Raw genomic sequence first — 21642 nt, 5'->3', positions numbered from 1 at the left:
GCCAGATCGTTGGGGTGGCAGGCCACGACGGCTGCGTGACGTCTCACGCAGCCGATGCGGCCAGTGGCAGCGACGATCTACTCCCGGCCAGCCGCAGGAGCTGCGCTGGCTGAGAGTTACTCCACAAGTACAAAAACATTGCCGCTGTGTGATGCTTTTGTATTTGTTATAAACTTGTAGGTGGATGCTGAGTCTCTTCAGAACGACTTATTTAAATTGAAAGCATGGGCAGCAAAATGGAGAATGAGGTTCAATATAGACAAATATAAGGTTATGCACTTTGGTAGCAAGAACAAACATACCACTTACACACTAAATGGGGAAAAACTAGGGGATTCTGTATTGGAAAATGATCTAGGTGTTCACATAGATAACAAACTTAGCAGTAGTACACAAAGTAGGAATGCAGCAAAAAAGGCAAACAAGTTATTATCATGCATAAAACGGGGAATTGATGCAAGGGATGAGAGTGTTATTATACTCCCATTACATAAATCATTAGTGAGGCCACATCTCGAATTCTGTGCACAATTATGGGCACCATACTATAAAAAGAATATACTGGAACTAGAAAAGGTTCAGAGATGGGCAGCCAAATTGATTAAGGGGATGGAGACGCTAGAATACGAGGAAAGGCTTACTAGGCTAGGCATGTTTACACTGGAAAAACGGAGATTAAGAGGGGACTTGATTAACATTTACAAATATATAAGGGGACAATACACAGAGCTAGCGGGGACTTGTTTTTGGTAAGATCAACACAAAGGACACACAGACACCCGCTTAGGTTAGAGGAGAGAAGATTTCTCAGCCTGAGTCGGAAAGGTTTCTCCACAGTAAGGACAATACGTATTTGAAATTTCCTGCCTGATAGTGTAGTAATGGCGGACTCGTTACCGCTAGATAAATTCCTAATGGATGAGTATATACAGGGTTATGGGGGGTAAATCATGTACTAAAGTAAAAAAAAACCCACAAAACAAAACAAAAAACATAAACATTAAATAAAAGAAGAATAGACAAAACAGCTAAACATTCATCACAGTTAATATTAGTTTTAAAATATCACAGTATAGGAGATTACTAACAGGTTGAACTCAGGGACAAATTGTCTTTTTTCAACCTCAGAAACTGTTACTATGTTACTTATTGGCTGGTACTTTATCTCTCTTATGTACCCCATACACTTGCCGCTGGCCGCTCCCGGCGGGTGCCCGTCGCGCATCGCAGTGCGATATATCGCATGTGTTTTTAAAAACACATGCAATCGCACTGCGATGCGATAAATATTAAGTGCAGCACTTAATATCTTAAGATGTGACATTCTAGCGGCGTGCCCGTGCATCGTGTCGCAAAGTGCACAACATCTGCATACAATCATGTGATTGATCGCACAGATGCTGTCGAAATCGCATGATTGTATGCCATATCGCACCAGTGTATGTGGGCCATAGTTTTATCTATCTCAGAGCTTTGATTAAACCCCCCCAGCACCCTAAAATAAAGATTCCTTCTAGCTACAATTAGCTGCAATAAGGAATCTTAATTCTCCCAGATGTACCACTGGCAAGTTGCTAGGTCGTCAGCACATGTGTAAGTTGGAGCCACTGGGGGGGTTCACCACTTTCTATTTCACCTCCAGCGCCTAGTATGCCCCTGTCTACACCAAGTATAGCCAGTGTCGGACTGGGGCATGAAGAGCCCACCGGGGGATGCTGCTGTAGGGGGCCCATGCTTAAAGGTGTAGCCAGGTTCCAGTGGGGGCGTGGCCATCCACCACAGAGGTTTGGCTAACCATTACATGTTCTGTTCCCCTTGGTAAATATATAATAAACAAAAGTATTGTGAAGTATAATGTAACATATGTATAATGCATAAATCCAGTGCACTAGGATAGTCTGGAACTTGATCCCTAGAGGAGAAGGAGGACCCACAGGCAGTAGGGCCCACCGGTGGTTTCCCCTGTTCACCTGTGGGCCAGTCCGACCCTGAGTATAGCATAAGATCATTTCAAATTTTCCATACAATCCTTTTCCCCCATAATGGTAATATGTCCTGTAGCGATCCCTACCCAGCTTTATTCTTCTCACTTTGAATTCATTGGCAAACTTTTCCAGCTCTCTGATTTCCGGGGAATCCATGTCTATGGGCTCCTCGATGGGCTTGCTCTTTCTCCTGAACTCCTGCTTGAAGTCCGTGGTTGTGACATCCTCTAGGAGAGTCTGGTGTACTGGGGCAAAGCCGTGTCCCAACGTGCAGGAGTTAGCGCTCATCAGGCAGGGAGGGAGGGTGCCTGTATGGACTCCTGTGGAAAGGAGGCAGAAACTCTGGGGTTCCCATTACTGGATTACTGCATGTGATACAGAGGGTGACATTTAGAGCATTAAAACCATGAGTGTAACTGGAAATGTCTCCACCCTGTTGTCCTCTATGCACCATTACAAAATCATTCAGCAAGTATCCAATAGGACAGGATACTAATTGCAATCTAGTACATGAATTACATGTGCCGTTATAATCTCCTCATTAAGGACCTTAGGCCGGGTACACAACAGGATGACACTGGCACGATTTGATGTTTCCAGGCTAACTGGAATGACAAACTGTGCAGATAGTTCAGTGTCCACCCTCAATTATGGGTCATTAACCACTTAACTGACGATTTATTTTGCCGAAAACCGCTCCGAAATTGTCAGGTTTTTTATGAGTGAATAAGGTGAAGAACATGACTTTAACCCTATCCCAAATGATTTTAGTTAAAAAAAAGGAAAAAAAAAACAAAAAAATGTTTTCAAATATTTTTCCAAACATCGAAACATCAAACGGGAACATCGCGATCATCGCGGCCTTCATTTTAAAAAGCTGGGACAGCCTGCAGGTATACAGGGGGAGGGGGGGGGGGTCTGTGGGTGGCTTGGGAGGGTTCATTAACTCTCCCCACTAGCTGTCATTGTCTGCAGCCACTGGAGGGGGGATCCTGCCGTGCTGACCGATCAGCAGTGATCTGCAGCACAGCAGACACAGGGAAAGAGTGCAGGGAGGCAGCAGCGGAGGGAAGTTTATCTCTATCTGACAGGATGCGACCAGGTCAGATAGAGCACTTGCAGGCATGGTTGCATCTGATGCGACCATGCCAGGCAAGTGGTTAATGATGTCTTCTGGTTGGCTGTGCTGAATAGCAGAAGATATTGTGTATGATGCCATGCTGCTAAATTCAGCTCGGCATGGTACATCATCACTACATCATGCGGTGTGTACGCATGGTGCGATATGTAGGCCAGTCATCCGGTAAAATATCATTTTGATGTGTACCCATTCTTCCTCGGAGTTACACGCAGGTCTCAATGTGTTTAGATTGCAAAGGAATTGCTAATGCAGTTATACGTATGTTCTAATATGTATCACACCACCCCACTTTCTCTGCCTTACGTCAGAGCAGCCATAATGACTATCATTGGCACTCACACTTACCCCATGTTAGGTTCAAGACATACTACTGAAACAGGCATCCCCCCAGGCTCTGCAAGTCTTAAGGGCATACACACAAAGAGATCAGTGCTTAAATTCTAAGCAATCTGACTAGATTGCTTAGAACTTAAGCACGGATCTCTCCGTGTGTATCCCCCACAGCAATAGCGATGCGCAGCCGTGGTGCTAGATTGGCCTGCATGCAGTCACAATCTAGCAGGTCGCTCATTTCACCACTGCGCCCCCACCGTCCACCTCCCTCGCTCAGCATACATCGCGCTGTGCTGAGCGGGGAGAGATGTGTGCTGAGTGGTCACTGATAGATCGCTCAGCACACATCTCTTTCTGTGTGTACAGGGCTTTAGAATAAAGTGTTATTGTGGCTACACATTTACTACACTATCACAAGAAGGTTATCTTCTATGCATATGTCCAGTTGCTTCCTAGTTGACAACCAAAAATAAAATTTCACGGATGAAGCGAAATAGCCAAAATACATCCAGAGATTTGGAAAGATGTGTATGTTCACTATGGTACATGGGACTTAAAGGGGGACATTTACTAAGCAGTGATAAGAGCAGAGAAGTGAGCCAGTGGAGAAGTGGCCCCATCAACCAATCAGCAGCTCTGTATCATTCTATAGTATGCAAATTATAGATATTACTTCAGTGCTGATTGGTTGCCATGGGCAACTTCTCCACTGGCTCACTTCTCTGCTCTTATCACTGCTTAGTAAATGTCCCCCTTAGAATCAAGCCCAAATAGGGAGATTCATCAAGCCTTAGGGAGAGATAAAGTACCAACCAATCAGCTTCTAAAGCTGGGTGCACATCTGGCCAACACGGCCAACCCGCCGACTTATCTAATGATTAGTAAGTAGATACACACTTACCAATTGTCCGCCCAATGTGTCATGCCTGACACTTTAAATGTGCCCGCCCAGTTGAGATGTCAGTCACCGGCGGTCCCTGGCCCTGCAGCACATACTGCACGTACACACAGCCAGATGCGCCAATACAGTATATCTGAAGATATATCGGGCATCGGCTCTGCTGCAGGGCTGATGTGATATGTCCGTGAATAACATAATTCACAGACATATTGGGGGTACACACACAGCAACGGACTTGCGATATACTGGCTGATATATCTGCCAGTGTGTGCCCAGCTTAACTGTCATTTTACAGGCTGTGCTAGAAAATTACAAAACTTGCTTGGTTGCTATGAGCAACTTTCTCAGTTGTGAGGGAGATGGGAGATGTACTAAAGCCTTAGAGAGTGATAAAACAGAGAGAGATAAAGTACTAGCCAATCAGCTCCTAACTGCAACATTACAGGCTGTGTTTGAACATTGTCAGGAGCTGATTGGCTGGTACTTTACTCTCTCCGAGCTTAGTACATATGTCCATTTATCTCTCTCCAGGATTTGATAAATCCCCCCGCCTTAGTTTGTATATTAAGGCACATATTTTCCTCTGGAACAGGCCCCTTCTCTGCTGCGGGCCCCTCTAGTAGTCACATGGACTGTGATGGCTTTAGTTACACCCTTGATTTAAATGTAATGTGTTTGATTATGTAATAAAATGTGCCTGTTTAACACTGATCCAAGTCCTACAGTATATGTATAACATTTGCAGATCACTTTGGCATAATTGGTACAATGCATAGTTGCAAATGATGCACTTATATGAGTGCTATAACATTGAAATTGCAGTAGCTGCTTAGGCAAAATTCTTAATGGATATATGGGGATCTATTCATGAAGCAGTGAAAAAAGTGGAGAAGTGAGCCTGTGGAGAGGTTGCCCATGGCAACCAATCAGCTGCTCTGTACAATTGTATAGTATGCAAATTATAAATGTTACTTCAATGCTGATTGGTTGCCATTTGCAACTTTTCCACTGGCTCACTTCACCACACTTTTCACTTCTTCATGAATAGACCCCTTGGTGAGATGAGAATAAAGAGTTGCTTTTTATCTCAAGTTTATGTGAGGGGAATCTGCTAGAAAGGTGGGAATGATAAAAAAAAAAAAAGGGTTTTGTACAGTTTTGAGAAAAAAGTTGTAGCAATTTTGTTATTCAATTTTAGAACAATGGCCCTCACTCCGAGTTGTTCGCTCGTTGCCGAATTTCGCTATATTGCGATTAGTCGCTTACTGCGCATGCGCAATGTTCGCAGAGCGCATGCGCTTAGTTATTTTACTCAAAAGTTAGGTATTTTACTCACGGCATTACGAGGGTTTTTCTTCGTTCTGGTGATCGGAGTGTGATTGACAGGAAGTGGGTGTTTCTGGGCGGAAACTGGCCGTTTTATGGGTGTGTGTGAAAAAACGCTGCCGTTTCTGGGAAAAACGCGGGAGTGGCTGGAGAAACGGGGGAGTGCCTGGGCGAACGCTGATTGTGTTTGTGACGTCAAACCAGGAACGAAACTGACTGAACTGATCGCAGTGGCAGAGTAAGTGTCGAGCTACTCAGAAACTGCCAAGAAATTTCTATTCGCAATTTTGCGAATCTTTCGTTCGCAATTCTGCTATGCTAAGATACACTCCCAGAGGGCGGCGGCTTAGCGTGTGCAATGTTGCTAAAAGCAGCTAGCAAGCGAACAACTCGGAATGAGGGCCAATGTTAAAAATTTATATTAATACAAACCAGTTTAACCAATTTCTCCAGACTGCATTTTTAAAATATAAACACTTGAATTGAAAGTACATTTTAAATACCATAAACATGTTGCTTCCATTAATTTAGTCAAATAAAGTGGAGTATTTTTTAATTTTGGGAAAATATTTTAGAGCTGCACTACAGAAATAGAGCACTTACAAATGCTTTTCCCCTATCTGCTTTTCTGAATAAATTCCAGTCAGATGTTAACAATAAAATCTGTCAGGACGTTAGTAGCCTCATTCTACTAGTTGTAACTCATTTATTACAACAGACCTCAGCCAGTAGACAGCGGTTGTCACTGCGTGTTGTTGCAATCTTTCAGTGGAGCATAAATGCTGCAGTTAAGCAGTTTGTCTAAATAATGTATATGCTATATTTCAGCCATATGGCAAAAATAATAATAAGAATAGATATTTGCAAATAATCTTACTAAAAATTTGTAGATAGCCTTATGGGAAAGGACACAGATCAAAGTGAAGTTTAAAATCCATTTAAAGGGGTCCACCATGACTGATGTTACAGTACAAGGTACCATAGCTGTGATTGACACATTTCCAAAACAATTTACCTTGTAAGGTGCTCACTCCATTTACCACACTCGAAAGGGGCATACTGCAGGTCTGCAAAATCCTTGTTTGGGAAATACTTGCAGATAACATCTCTGGTGCTGTGGGTTTAATTCCTGGGAATATATAGTAATATCTTGTTAAAAGCTTTTAATTTACGTCAGCAATGTTAAGGATATTTGTATGTTTGTTCTACAATTGACCAAAAGTAAGGCTACCCCTATGCTACTGTACCTATATGTTTATACCATGTAAGTATGTACTTTATACTAGGGCTTATGGGGGTCATTCCGAGTTGATCGCTAGCTCCTTTCGGTTGCTGCGATCATGCAAAAAATCGGCACTTCTGCGCATGCGGTGCAATGCGCACGCGCGTCGTACTATTACAACAAACAATGTAGTTTCACACAAGGTCTAGCGAAGCATTTCAGTCGCACTGCTGGCCACAGAGTGATTGACAGGAAGAGGGCGTTTCTGGGTGTCTACTGACCGTTTTCAGGGAGTGTTCGAAAATACGCAGGCGCGCCAGGAAAAACGCAGGCGTGGCTGACTGAACGCAGGGTGTGTTCGTGACGCCAAAACAAGAACTGAATAGTCTGAAGTCATCGCAAGCGCTGAGTAGGTCTGAAGCTACTCTGAAACTGCACAAAATTATTTTGTAGCCGCTCTGCGATTCTTTCGTTCGCACTTCTGCTAAGCTAAAATACACTCCCAGTGGGAGGCGGCATAGCGTTTGCACGGCTGCTAAAAACTGCTAGCGAGCGAACAACTCGGAATGACCACCTATGTTTCAAGGAGGAGACTCTTTTTCTGGAGCACTCTTAATACATATAATAGAATAGAACTTTAATTCTAGTTCATTAAAATAAGTTATCATTTGTCCTGAAAGCCAGTACATAGTAACAGAAGAAGATATTAAATGAAAAAAGGAGTTTGAACAGCACAATATTGAATGTATCAGCCAGTGTACTGTTTGGGTGAGGAATATTCTGGAAATGAAACTATCCTGTGAACCACTATGACCAATGACTGTACTGCATTATTTTAATAAAGAAAAAGAAGAATTGCCTTTCTCAATTAAAAGAAAGCATCATTGAGATGTAATACAAATGGCGAAAAATGTTGAACATATTGTAGACTCTAAAAACTTACTATGTTATTCAATTATGATTAAATAGCTGGTATTTACTGTATGGTGAGTCCTATTGTGTACTATGCCTCTGCTAGTGATATCAATAATAATGTGATATAAATCATTTGCAACACATAAAACAAAACTATAAAATATACAATATGTATCCAATACATCAAGAGATCTTGTGTCCCTCAAATTTCATAGTGTGAAATGGTCGTGTGTGTGTGTATGGTCGTATACCCTGTCTGATATACTTAGAATAGGTAAACCTATATCATATGATGTGTACATGGATGTTTACTTGCCATACATGAGATTCATGAATGTGCTAGTACTTATATATCATTAAATGAAAGATAAAAGGAATCCAAAAATATCAAATGTCATCTAATTCCTTCCCTGTTTCTGCTTCCCACCTGTGTGCTTATAACAAGCAGTGAACAGGAGAGTGAGAGAGCACAGGGAGCAGAATCTGAAACTGAAATAATTACAGAAAATTGGATCTGCTGTTGTATGTATTTACAGGTAAGTTATGTGTACCATCTCTCACATGTATTCAAAAAGACTGCATAAGGTGAGTTTGCAAACAATGCATGCACTGACTGGGACCACAAACCTGATGTGTGTTGGGTTGATCACCTGGGGACTAATTGGCATGTGAATTATACACTGTATTGTTTGCGGGATCCGGTCTGAATGTTAAGGTTGACCACTATAGTTCGACAGTCACTAGGTCGACAGGGTTGGAAGGTTGACATGTGCTAGGTCGACAGGTCAAAAGGTCAACATGAGTTTTTTTTAAAAAAACTCTTGTTTTTTACTTTTTCATACTTAACGATCCACGTGGACTACGATTGGAACGATAATCTGGGCCGAGCGAAGCGAGGCACCTTGCCCAAAGCATGGCGAGCGAAGAGAGTCATGCGAGGGGACACGGTGCACTAATTGGGGTTCCCAGTCACTCTACGAAGAAAACAACACCGAAAAAACCCAAAAACCTCATGTCGACCTTTTGACCTGTCGACCTAGAAACCCTGTCGACCTAGAAACCCTGTCGCCCTAGTGACTGTCAACCTATAGTGGTCGACCTAAACATTGTCGACCTAGACACTGACGATCTAATTATCCACACCCATTGTTTGCAACCTCATCTTATGCAGTCTTGTTGAACACATGCGAGAGATGGTCCAAACAACGTATGTGTAAATTGCACTTAACCCTGTGGTTTCCGTTGGACTCCCATTGTGAGAGGGTCCTCCAACTCCCCTACATTGGTTGTTACTAACAGGTGTGACAGAGGTGACAATCCATAAAACAGCAGATCCAATTTTCTGTACTTCTTTCCTTTAGTTTCAAATTAACCCCTGTGCTCTCACCTTCCTGTTCACTGTTAGTTGTAAGCACACAGGTGGGAAGTAGAAACAGGGAAGGAAACATGAAATTTTATATCTTTTGGTTTCCTTTTATCTTTTAGTTAATGATATCTGAGAACTACCACATTTATGAATTTCATGTATACTGAGTAAAGATCTGTGTACATATCAAATGATATATGGTTAGCTATTCTAAGTATATCAGGCAGGGTATACGACCATACAGTACATGTAGTCGCACTAGGAAACTTGAGGGATACTAGATCGCTCAGCACAAGAATCTCTTGATGTAAATGCTGAAATGTATTGGATTCATATTGTGTGTTTTATAGTTGTGTTTTATGTGTTGCGAATGATTTATATCACATGATTATTGATTTCACTACCAGAGGGATAGTGTACAATAGGACTCACCATATATACCAGATATTTAATCATAATTGGATATAGCAGTATGTTTTGGGAGTCTACAGTATATACAGTGCATCTGGAAAGTATTCACAGGGCTTCACTTTTTCCACATTTTGTTATGTTACAGCCTTATTCCAAAATGGAATAAAATTATTTTTCCCCTCAAAATTCTACACACAACACCACATAATGACAATGTGAAAAAAGTTTTTGAATCTCAAAATTGAGCTCAGGTGCATCCTGTTTCCACTGATCATCCTTGAGATGTTTCTACAGCTTAATTGGAGTTCACCTGTGGAAAATTCGGTTGATTGGACATGATTTGGAAAGGCACACACCTATCTATATAAGGTCCCACACTTGACAGTGCATGTCTGAGCACAAACCAAGCATGATGTCAAAGGAATTGTCTGCAGACCTCCGAGACAGGACTGTCAAAACACAAGTCTGGGGAAGGTTATACAAAAATATCTGCTGCTTTGAAGGTCCCAATGAGCACAGCGGCCTCCATCATCTGTAAATGGAATAAGTTCAGAACCACCAGGACTCTTCCTAGAGCTTGCCGACTGTCTAAACTGAGCAATCGGAGGAGAAGGGCCCTAGTCGGGAAGGTGACCAAGAACCTGATGGTCACTCTGTCAGAGCTACAGCATTCCTCTGTGGAGAGAGGAGAACCTTACAGAAGGACAACCGTCTCTGCAGCAATCCACCAATCAGGCCTGTATGGTAGAGTGGCCAGATGGAAGCCACTCCTTAGTAAATAACACATGGCAGCCCGTCTGGAATTTGTCAAAATGCTCCTGAAGGACTTTCAGACCATGAGAAACAAAATTCTCTGGTCTGATGAGACAAAGATTGAACTCTTTGGCGTGAATGCCATTTGTCATGTTTGGAGGAAACCAAGCACCGCTCATCACCAGGCCAATACCACCCCTACAGTGAAGCATGGTGGTGGCAGCATCATGCTGTGGGGATGTTTTTAAGTGCCTGGAACTGGAAGACTAGTCAGAATAGAGGGAAAGATGAATGCAGCAATGTACAGAGACATCATGGATGAAAATCTGCTCCAGAGCGCTTTTGACTTCAGATTGGGCAACGGTTCATCTTTCAACAGAACAACAACCCTAAGCACACTGCCAAGATATCAAAGAAGTGGCTTCAGGACAACTCTGTGAATGTCCTTGAGTAGCCCAACCAGAGCCTAGACTTGAATCCGATTGAACATCTCTGGAGAGATCTGAAAATGTCTGTGCACTGATGCTTCCCATCCAACCTGATGGAGCTTGAGAAGTGCTGCAAAGAGGAATGGGACGAAACTGGCCAAAGATAGGTGTGCCATGCTTGTGGCATCATATTAAAAAAAACTTCAGACTGTAAGTGCTGCCAAAGGTGCATCAACAAAGTATTGAGCAAAGGCTGTGAATACTTATATACATGTGATTTCTTAGTTTTTTATTTTTAATAAATTTGCAAAAATCTCAAAAAAACTTTTTTCACATTGTCATTATGGGGTATTGTGTGTAGAATTTTGAGGGGAAAAATGAATTTATTCCATTTTGGAATAAGGCTGTAACATAACAAAATGTGGAAAAAGTGAAGCACTGTGAATACTTTCCGGATGCACTGTACAATATCTTCGACATCTTACTTGCATCTCATTGATGTTTTCTTTTGACTGAAGAAGGAAATCCTTCTTTTTCTCAAATAAAATAATACAGTCATTGGTCATAGTGGTTTACGGGATCGTTTAATTTCCAAAATATTGCATCCACTCAAATACTGGCTGATACATTCAGTATTAAGCTGTACAAATTTTTCTATTTCATTTCTTCTTCTGTTACTATATACTTGCTTTCAGGACAAATAATACCTTATTTTAATGAATTAGAATAAAAGTTATATTTTATTATATGTATTCATTTTCAAAAGAGAGCCCCAGAAAAGAGTCTACTTCCTTCTTGCGACTCAATACATAATACCATGTGACTCTTTGGAGCCCCATTAATTTTGAGGTATTACCCAGATTAAAGGGCACGATTTACTATACAGTATGTTGGTTTTCTGTCTGGTTAAATTACAATGTAAGCAGTGTCAGACTGGGGCATGAAGGGCCCACCGGGGGGATGCCGTCATAATGGCCCTAACTTAGGGGTGTGGCCAGCCTACAAAAAGGGTGTGACCATCTTCCATAGAGGCTTGAAATACACAATAGTTTAGTGCAGTGTAATGCAACATATCTACCATGTATAATACAAGTGCACAGTCTGGAACCTGATCCCTAGAGGAAGGAGTGGGCCCTCAGGCAGTGGGGCCTACCGGAGGTTTCCCTGGTACCCCTGTGGGCCAGTCCGACCCTGAATGTAAGGTTCTGTGCAGAATCTCTCTCCTTCTTTTCTCTTATACCAAAGTTTTCCAAACTCGATCCTTAAAGTACCCCAACAGTCTATGTTTTAAGGATATCCATGCTTGAAACCAGTTGGTCAAATTAAACTGGTTGAGGTAATAGTTAAGTCAACTTAAAACTTGGACTATTCAGGGTGCCTTGAGGACCAAGTTTGGGTACCACTGCCTTATACTATTACTACTCCAGAAACATTTAAAATACAGTATGACACTTATGAAAAAAAAAAAAATAGAAAAAAGAAATGATGGTAGAAACTACTATGCCTAGAGTCATCTAGTAGGAAATTCTGGAGTCAGGGATGCTGAGGTTGGGCAGAGGATCTCATACACTCTCATTCTTGGTAATGCCCCATCCTAATTAGTGAGTTTTGACATTCTGCATGGCTGTCATGGCTTGGGTCCACTAGAATTTTATGCACAATTTGAAGTGAACCTGTAGCATGAAACGGGTATTTTAGGACATGGTGGGGATTAGTTGCAGGACCCCATCCGCCCAATACCCGTTACCAGTGAAGGTGTCTTTGTTATCTCCTGTACCGGTGCCATATTTCCCAAAGACATTGCTAGAAAGTTGGTGCAGCCAGCCCAAAGAATAGTATGAAGAATCTGTCCTGGGTGCACTGCAGGGTGTGCGGTGCAGGGCTCCTTTTCACCCATGTTCACCACACACCTTACACCCACCTGTCTGTGTATACTGATTGTACTTTTATTGTATGTCGGCTTTCATGGAGAGAATGGAGAGGATCTGAACAGGGCACCAGGGGGTAAATTTACTAAAGCTTCTAAAAATGAAAAGTGGTTGATATTGCCCATAGAATCCAATCAGATTCTGTCTCTTATTTCTCTCTTGCATCCTAGAAAATGACAGACAGAATCTGATTGGTTGCTAAGGGCAACATCGCCCCTTTTCATTTTAGAAGCTTTAGTAAATTTACCCCTAGGTCTGCTGAGAATGTCCATAGGAAAGAGTAAAGCAGAACTACAGTATGACCTTTTCAAATCAAATAAGAGTTTCTTACCTGCCATCACCCCGTAGGTAGATTGCTGGCTTCCATAGTGGCATGAGGGGTTTGGATAGTGCAGCCCTGCTGGTATATTTTCCACGTTAGGCACAGAGAAGTATATATGAGATAATTTAGGAATTTGGACCAAAGACAAAACAGACGGGACTGGTAAGAAAATGTATGAGTATTCAAGATTCATTCAGAAAGTATACTTTGTTTTCATACAGTTCCTATCATTTATTTATACAAAATGCTGATTAAGGTTTGGCATCATTTACCTCTAAGCAGAGAAAGTGTAAAAAGTCTGGAAGAAAGAAAACTGTTATTTGCGTAACTTGGAGTAATTATTTTATTTATGCTGATTTATTTTTCATCAAGTTGCTTAATACTTGTTGCTTAAAGTACTGTATGTCAATGTTAAGTTATTTGTGTGAAGTAGATGCCTACTGAATATGTTGGTTATATTTGTCTCCTGCAAGATCACCTCTGTGGGTGTATCAAAGCAGTATAAGTACCAGCCATTAATGTCATATCGCTGTCAATAGGGCAGTGGTTCCCAAACTGGCTGCCATGTCACCTTGGGGTGCCTCAGGTCACCTGCAGAGGTGCCCTGAGTTGGTGGTCCAGGACCAATTCAAATTGATTAGAGTTAATGTAATATGCGAAATCAGTGCTTGTGACTGCCAATCATAAAATATGTGGACAAACATAAGTGAATCCTGACCCTCACCCCATAACTGAACCTAAGGATGACATATAAATAAACACAATTAACTTAATGTAATATTTTTCTGAATTTCTCATTAAGAAACATTTGGCCTAGGGGTTCCGTGAAAAAAAATTTCTGATATTCTAGGATATTGTTATTCATAGAAGTTTGGGAACCACTGTTACAGGGAATGCAGTTAAAGGGGTTTTCCTACATTCAGATAATTATTAACTTGCACATGCCTTCTTTCAACTTCTACTATCACACCGCTTTATCTTACTAGCTTCCGTCTTTTTTGTTAGCAATATCTAAGACATAGGGGTCTACTCGTACTTAAAAAGATGAGCGACAAGCAGCATAAAAAAATTGCAGCTGTTCTCTATGAAATTTCCCCAAAATAAGAGAGAGACTCTGAGGAAAAGAAGGTTAGAAATAGAAAACATGGGGGCAAGAGAGAGAAAAAGAAATAAAGAGGAGAAAAAAAGTGAAGGAGAGGTCAAGAAAAGGGCGAGAGAGAAAAAAGAGGGGGATAGAGAGAAAAGGGGAAAAGAGAGAAAAAAGAGATGGAGAGAGAAAAGAGGAAGAGACAGCGACAGGAAAATGGGAGAAACAGAAAGAGAGAGAGAGACTGAAGAAAGAAGGGGTAAAAGAGGTGGTAGATGTGGAGGGAGAGAGATGAGGGAGAGGGGTGGTGCAAAGGGGGAGAGAGATAGAGAGATGGGGAGTGAGTGAGAAAAAGAAGGGATAGGGAAGGGGGATCTAAATAAGGAGAGGGAGAGCGATATAAAGGGAGGATAGAGGGAACAAAACAGAAATGGAAAGTACAATAGTTAGTATTGAAATGAGTAGGCATAGCTGTTTATTTTCCCTGCCCTTGGATATGACATAGAGTAGCTCTACTGGGTTCTCTGTATTGGATACAGTGGTATACAGAAAGAAAAACTCTGCTCGAACATATAAACATAGGGCTAAAAAGAAAGAAGTCAGAAATTAAATGTCATGCATTTAGCAAAAGTTTCAAAAGGACATATACAAGACAATATATACTGTTAACCACTGCCTCTTTAAAGCATGTCCACCCAATGTGATATTTTCTAAGTTGAAAGTCAGTCACATTGGAAGGAACGGGGAAATAACTACCCAGGGGAGGAACGCAGGCATCGGGTGCCATAACATTGTATGTATTGATATCTGTAGGGTCTGAGGCTGCTAGATAAAATGCCTGATGGTCTGACAGACATTTTATCTGCACGTGTATGCCCAGCAAATACACACCTAATTATTCAAATATGCTATTGTTAAATTTCCATTTTACAGTCTCCAGGCAATTTGGATACTTATTATGTACTTTCCTGCAGTGCACACGAATTGTGTACTGTTGTATGATTTTGCACATTTTTTGTGCTCACAATTAAGCCACACCCCATATTGAACTGCTGTCACGGCATCTACTCTTGTTACTCACACGGGGAATGAGGCCCATTCGCTGACAGTGTAGAGTTGATTGTGGCTAACACTGCATACAGTAGGTAGCGAAAGACAATTTTCTTTCCCCTAGGGTGCTTTCTACGCTTACCCAGACACAAATTGCTTCCAACTCTGAATGCATTTCTGTTGCTTTTTTAATTAACTCCTTAACACTATTACAGTACACCTTTCTATTGAAGTTGCCAGCAAAACAGTAAACCTGTTGTAATAGCAACATGTGTGCTGAATAGAAATCCATACAATCAAATTAGTGTGTCATAGTTAAAATAACTTCATTTCATGGATAGCTTATTACAGTATATGTGGAGAAAATATAGGGCCTTATTTTTAATAGATTTAAATTTGACTTTGTAGTATACAAAAATAAAATATATCTGATTCTTAGGATTACGGGGATAGTATAACAGCGAGTCTCTAGTGTAAAACTAATATTGTGTTTTATTATTACAATCACTTACTGTATACGGTGGCAGCATATTCCACTGTGGTTTACAATTAATAAACTAATTTATGTATAGTTTACTGCAGCTCCAGTATTGTTATTAGAATAATAACGTCTGTATGAATAATGCTGATTATTACCAATATTTATATTACTAGTATGAGTAGCATTCTAAATAATAGTTGTTAATAATACTGATGATGATAATAATAATAATAATAATAATAATAATAATAATAATAATATTATTATTATTATTAGTTTTCACATAAATATTGTTATTATTGTTATTAATATCATTAGTACTATTGTTATTACTACTGCTTTAAGAAGAAGAAAAAAACAAAAAAGGGAACTAATCTACTGGTCTTTTTGTTTAAAATATCACTTTGGATTTAATACATTCAAATTGTAAATAAAATATATATATTTTTAATTGATTCACTGTCATGATGTTGACAATATTAATTGTCTCAACATATACATCGTTAGAATATTGCTTATATGATCCACTTTTTGGAAGTAAAGCGACTGAAAACTCAGCGACACAAAAACCATGAAAACAGGAAAAACATTGTTAAAGTAATATATGTCGATTATATAATAAAGGATAAAAATTATTAACTACAACAATATCATTACTCGTTTCTGCACTATTTCACAAACTGTCGCTGTTTTTCAGTGACAATTGAAATGTCAGATAAATAATGAACATAAAAATACACACAAAACTTATAACATCAACACTGAGAATCAGGCAATGAACTGTCTAGCAACTCACACTAAAGTTACATTGAGATCTAGATTCAAACTAAGCATATGGCTATACAGCGAAACCAGCAATTAGAAAATACAAGTACCTGTGGATACCATGTTAGTTGTATGATTGGTGACAGGCAGATATTCGGCTGTGTTGTGATGCATCCTAAGGGGGAAAGTGGCGGAAGAATCTGAATTTATAGGTATAAATGTATCAGCAGTCACAAAGGCCTGGAAACTCATCCCCCCAGAGAGTGGCGAAAAAAACAGGTGAGTTTTAAAATGTTTTCCTTTTTGGGTTTTAGAACTTCTAAAAAAAACCCTATATGAATCTTTCAATAAAAAGTTTTCTTCTGCTTGCATGTATGCATTAAGGGACAGGCAGCTGAATGCGTGGCGTGTGCAGGTATTTATACTGGTAGGAAATCCCTTTATCCATGTTAATGATTTCTTCCCTGGAGATTGCTACATAAACGCATCAGCTGTCCTTCCCACCCAGTACAATGGCCTATTGGTCTAGCTGCAGAGAAACCTGAGATGTGCTGGTCGCTCAAACTGTCTCTGCGTAAGCCATTTATGTGGAAGTAAAACACTGCAGACAGGTTTAGAGACCCACACTATGCACCTGTAATGCAGAGCAGCAGTAGTAGTGTAGCACGTTTCCCAAAAATTCAGACTGATGACAGATTTCTGGATGGATTTCTCTAATTGTTATAGGTGAATTTTCAACCAAAAATGCATGACATCTGGAATCCAAAAAATATGTAGATAATATAATTATATATTATTGCATGGGTGGCATAGGACCACATTTTAACTTAGGTTTATTACCGCTCTTACTATTGTAACAGTGACTTCTGTTGCTCATTACCAATATCTGACTTCAATTACTGCAGACGGCACAAATCCACACTGATTTCCCAGCATGCAAAAGCATGCTACTCTCAAACGGCCCCATAGTGTCTGATATATTTTCTGCAATATACTGTAAGAATCTGCAGCTGAAGCCTTGCGTCTTGGGTTACAGGGCCGGTGCAAGGTCTCTCTGCACCCTAGGCAAAGTTTCAGCCTAGCGCCCCCTATCCTGCAATCCCCTGCAAAAATGTTTTACTTTGTTCACAATATATTTCACTTTAAAAGTCCTTTAGTGCCGTCTTTTCTTCATACAGAAGGAGCCTCCATTATCTTTGCTCCTTCTGTGACTAGGCGCGCCCGCCTGGACGCACCTAGTCACTGTGAGCGTTACCGTCTGGACGGGCGCACGCACCCGGACGGAGATGTTCCCCATTCACTTGAATGGAGAGCGTCTCTGACCGGGCAGGCACGCGTGCCCAGACAGAAACGCTTACAATGGGAAGCGGCTCTGTGCACTCCCGTCGTGACTAGGTGGACGGATCGCCTAGTCACGCTGGAAGTGCACGCCTGCGACTAGGCAGGCATAGATAAGAAAGGATGCATCTGCATACTGTATAATACTGTATATGGGGTCTGGTGAGGATATTTAATTGGGGTTGGGTACGGGATGCCACGGTCAAAATACAGACAGTGGTATCCCGACCACCATAATACCGACATTTTTAATTAAATTAATTACCCTTACCCCTTACACTAACCCTCCCTCCCCACAGCCTATCCATAACCCTCCCCAGCATACTAAATTTCAGGATGCCTATTGTTGAGATTCCGGCATTAGAATTCTGAATGCTGGGATGCCAACATCGCTTTAATTGTATGCATATAAATACATACTGTATATACGCACAGACATACATATATTTGTATGTTCCATGGGGGAGATGTACTAAGCCTGAAAAGTGATAAATATCACTGTGATAAAGCACCAGCCAATCGGCTCCTAACTGTCATGTTACAGGCTGTGTTTGAAAAATGACAGTTAGGAGCCGATTGGCTGGTACTTTATCTCTGTGATATTTATCACTTTTCAGGCTTAGTACATCTGGCCCCTTATGGTGTTCCATTCCCTCATCTGTAAGTTCATTACTGACCCGCTTACAGAGAAATCCTTCAGTTTTTTGCTGGATGAATTCAGTGGTGCCCTCCAGTGTTTGGCACCCCTAGGCAGCCGCCTAAAGCTGCCTAATGGTAGAGCCGGCCCCGTTGGGTTATTATATTCTCATATATTATGAAACACTATTTCCATGGCTGACTACATTGCTTGTTTGAATATCTACCACAATCTACTGTACACAGTTGTCTCTACATACATTATCACATTTGCGTCATATGAGTCATTCGGCATGTTAATGATGACATGTAAAACGTGAACATTTCGACTATGCTGAAATTTTCATGTCGACTTTCACAGCCCATACAAACATTTCAAATATGTAGATTACTGAATAAGCTTATAGTTATTATAGGGTATATTCATGAAGCAGTGAAAAGAGTGGAGAAGTGAGTCTGTGGAGAAGTTGCCCATGGCAACCAATCAGCTGCTCCGTACAACTGTATAGTATGCAATTATAAATGTTACTTCAATGCTGATTGGTTGCCATGGGCAACTTCTCCACTGGCTCACTTCTCCACACTTTTCACTGCTTCATGAATAGATCCCTAAGTGAAAAATGATTGATATCAGAAATGTACAATGAGAAATCCAGATGAACTTCAGTGTATACCATATCTATGCATCATAATACAGTATGTCTGTACAGCAATTAGTTGGGACAGCAGGAGAGATACCGTACAGTATGGTCCTTTGATGTCACCAAAATGTAAACCAATGGCAAATGGCAACGAGTGGAAGGAATACTTCTATAAACCTGAGCTCATCCGATGAGTTCCAGATTTCTCATAATAATTCTCTACAACACATTTTTATTTTCACATACGCAAATTGTGGCGCCGACCACAAAACAGTGAGACTCACAGAAATACTTTGCTCACCTTTATGTACAATAACTCACAGCTTCATCCCGTGAAACAACCTTGGTTGCATAGGGATGTTTGTTTCAATAAATAAGTCCGTGCTTAAGGACAGGGAACTCTCCAACTGGCTCATGCAGCGGGAGCGAGTCAGTAATTCCCGCCGACACCTGTTTGGATATGTGTAAGTGCTAAGGAAAATTTATTGCACAAAAGATTCGAGAACAGACAGGGAATCTACTAATGTCTGTTCCTATGTCGCAGAGACCTTCAGAGTCTCTCAATGCTCACTATCCAAAATAATAAACACTGATATCGACACAGGGGTCTGACTCCAGTTTCAACTACGATAATGCAAAGTTACAGCCAAAAGGGCAGGAAAGTATTCAATATATGATTATTGTAATAAAAGATAATTTGCATATCACTGATGACTCATCTGTCCCTGACACAAGGGTACACATGTTTAAGGGGAAGAAAGCTGAGGTAAATTTCCCTCCTCTCATGAGGAAAAAGAGCGGGAATCTCCAGACAAGAGACTGCAGTTTCCCACAAAGAATTCTCAGGGAGTATCCTTTCCCTACTAGGGCCAGGATACGATGGGAATCTTCCCCTAGGGTGTCACGTTTGCCCAAAAGGTAGCCCTGACTAAACAGCTATCCTCAGGGATCCTGCAGATAGCGTGCACATTCTGGTACACTACTCAGACCGGCGATTGTGTCGGCAAGGGTTTATAGCGCTGTAGCAGCGTGGACAGGTGCCTTATCAGCAGAGATTGCGACCCTAGTATGTATATATATATATGTATATATATATATATATATATATATAGATATATATATTAAAGATGCTGTCTTTAGATATGTATATATATTAAACATGCCTAAAGAGACATTAGTCTACTGGGTTCTAGAGTCAACGCTATGTCGATTTCTGCTTGACGTGTCCTGTAGAATATGCAATGGACAGGTGATGCCGACTTAAGAGGCATATGGAAGGCTGAGGATTGTGTAGAGAAGGGATCTCGGACCTGGTCTTCACAGCTATAGCTGGTAATTCTGATCTTTTGACTTATATTCCAGCACAGCCTAGGATAGCACGACATTATCAAATGCAGCCTTTCGAACACAAAGGAACAAGAAAGTCCGAGGTGCGTCCTTTCTTGCCAGAGGCAGGGGCAGAGGAAAGAAGCTGCACAACACAGCTAGTTCCCAGGAACAGAAGTCCTCCCCGGCCTCTACAAAATCCACCGCATGTCGCTGGGGCTCCATAGGCGGAGCTAGGCCCGGTGGGGGCACGTCTTCGTAATTTCAGCCACAAGTGGGTTCACTCCCTGTTGGATCCCTGGGCAATAGATATTGTGCCTCAGGGATACAAGCTGGACTTTGAGGGGATGCCCCCTCACCGACGGCCCTGCTGGCTTCCCCCCACGAGAGGGAAATAGTGTTAACTGCAATTCACAAATTGTGTCTTCAACAGGTGGTGGTCAAGGTTCCCCTCCTTCAACAAGGAGGGGGTTATTATTCGACCATGTTGTAGTCCCGAAACCGGACGGTTCGGTCAGACCCATATTGAATATAAAATCCCTGAACATATACCTGAAAAGGTTCAAGTTCGAGATGGAATCGCTAAGAGCGGTCATCGCAAGCCTGAAAGGGGGAGATTTTATGGTGTCTCTGGACATAAAGGATGCATACCTTCATGTCCCCATTTATCCACCTCATCAGGCGTACCTCAGATTTGCGGTACAGGATTGTCATTACCAATTTCAGACGTTGCCGTTTGGTCTCTCCACGGCCCCGAGAATCTTCACCAAGGTAATGGTGGAAATGATGGTGCTCCTGCAGAAGCAAGGTGTCACAATTATCCCGTACTTGGACGATCTCCTCATAAAAGCGAGATCAAAAGAGCAGTTGCTGAACAGCGTATCACTTTCTCTGGAAGTGTAACGGCAACACGGCCTAGGCATGATCCTAGACACGGACCAGAAAAGGGTTTATCTCCCGATAGAGAGAGCTCAGGAGCTCATGACACTGGTCAGGAATCTATTAAAACCAAAACAGGTGTCAGTGCATCACTGCACTCGAGTCCTGGGAAGGATGGTGGCATAATACGAGGCCATTCCCTTCGGCAGGTTCCATGCGAGGACCTTCCAATGGGACTTACTGGACAAGTGGTCCGGATCACATCGGTTAATCACCCTATCCCCGAGGGCCAGGGTGTCACTCCTGTGGTGGCTGCAGAGTTCTCACCTTCTAGAGGGACGCAGATTCGGAATTCAGGACTGGGTCCTGGTGACCACGGACGCTAGCCTCCGAGGGTGGGGAGCAGTC

The 21642-nt window shown here is 41.6% G+C and overlaps 1 protein-coding gene across 1 annotated transcript in view; it reads right to left on the bottom strand.

Annotated features, from left to right (window-relative positions):
- POU1F1 (POU class 1 homeobox 1) overlaps positions 1 to 16844 on the bottom strand; it is a 34799-nt gene extending 17955 nt beyond the window's left edge. Inside the window, exons 1-4 of the mRNA XM_063956304.1 lie at positions 16525 to 16844; positions 13041 to 13106; positions 6702 to 6815; positions 2072 to 2305 (exon numbers count right to left, since the gene is read on the bottom strand). Of these exons, the coding sequence (XP_063812374.1) occupies positions 2072 to 2305; positions 6702 to 6815; positions 13041 to 13106; positions 16525 to 16786 (676 nt within the window). The 5' untranslated portion in view covers positions 16787 to 16844. The remainder of the gene's footprint in view (positions 1 to 2071; positions 2306 to 6701; positions 6816 to 13040; positions 13107 to 16524) is intronic.
- Between the last annotated feature and the right edge of the window lie 4798 nt (positions 16845 to 21642).

Source organism: Pseudophryne corroboree, chromosome 2 (genome assembly GCF_028390025.1).
Source record: "Pseudophryne corroboree isolate aPseCor3 chromosome 2, aPseCor3.hap2, whole genome shotgun sequence".
Lineage (NCBI taxonomy): Eukaryota > Metazoa > Chordata > Amphibia > Anura > Myobatrachidae > Pseudophryne > Pseudophryne corroboree.
This window is presented reverse-complemented; position numbering and strand designations above follow the sequence as displayed.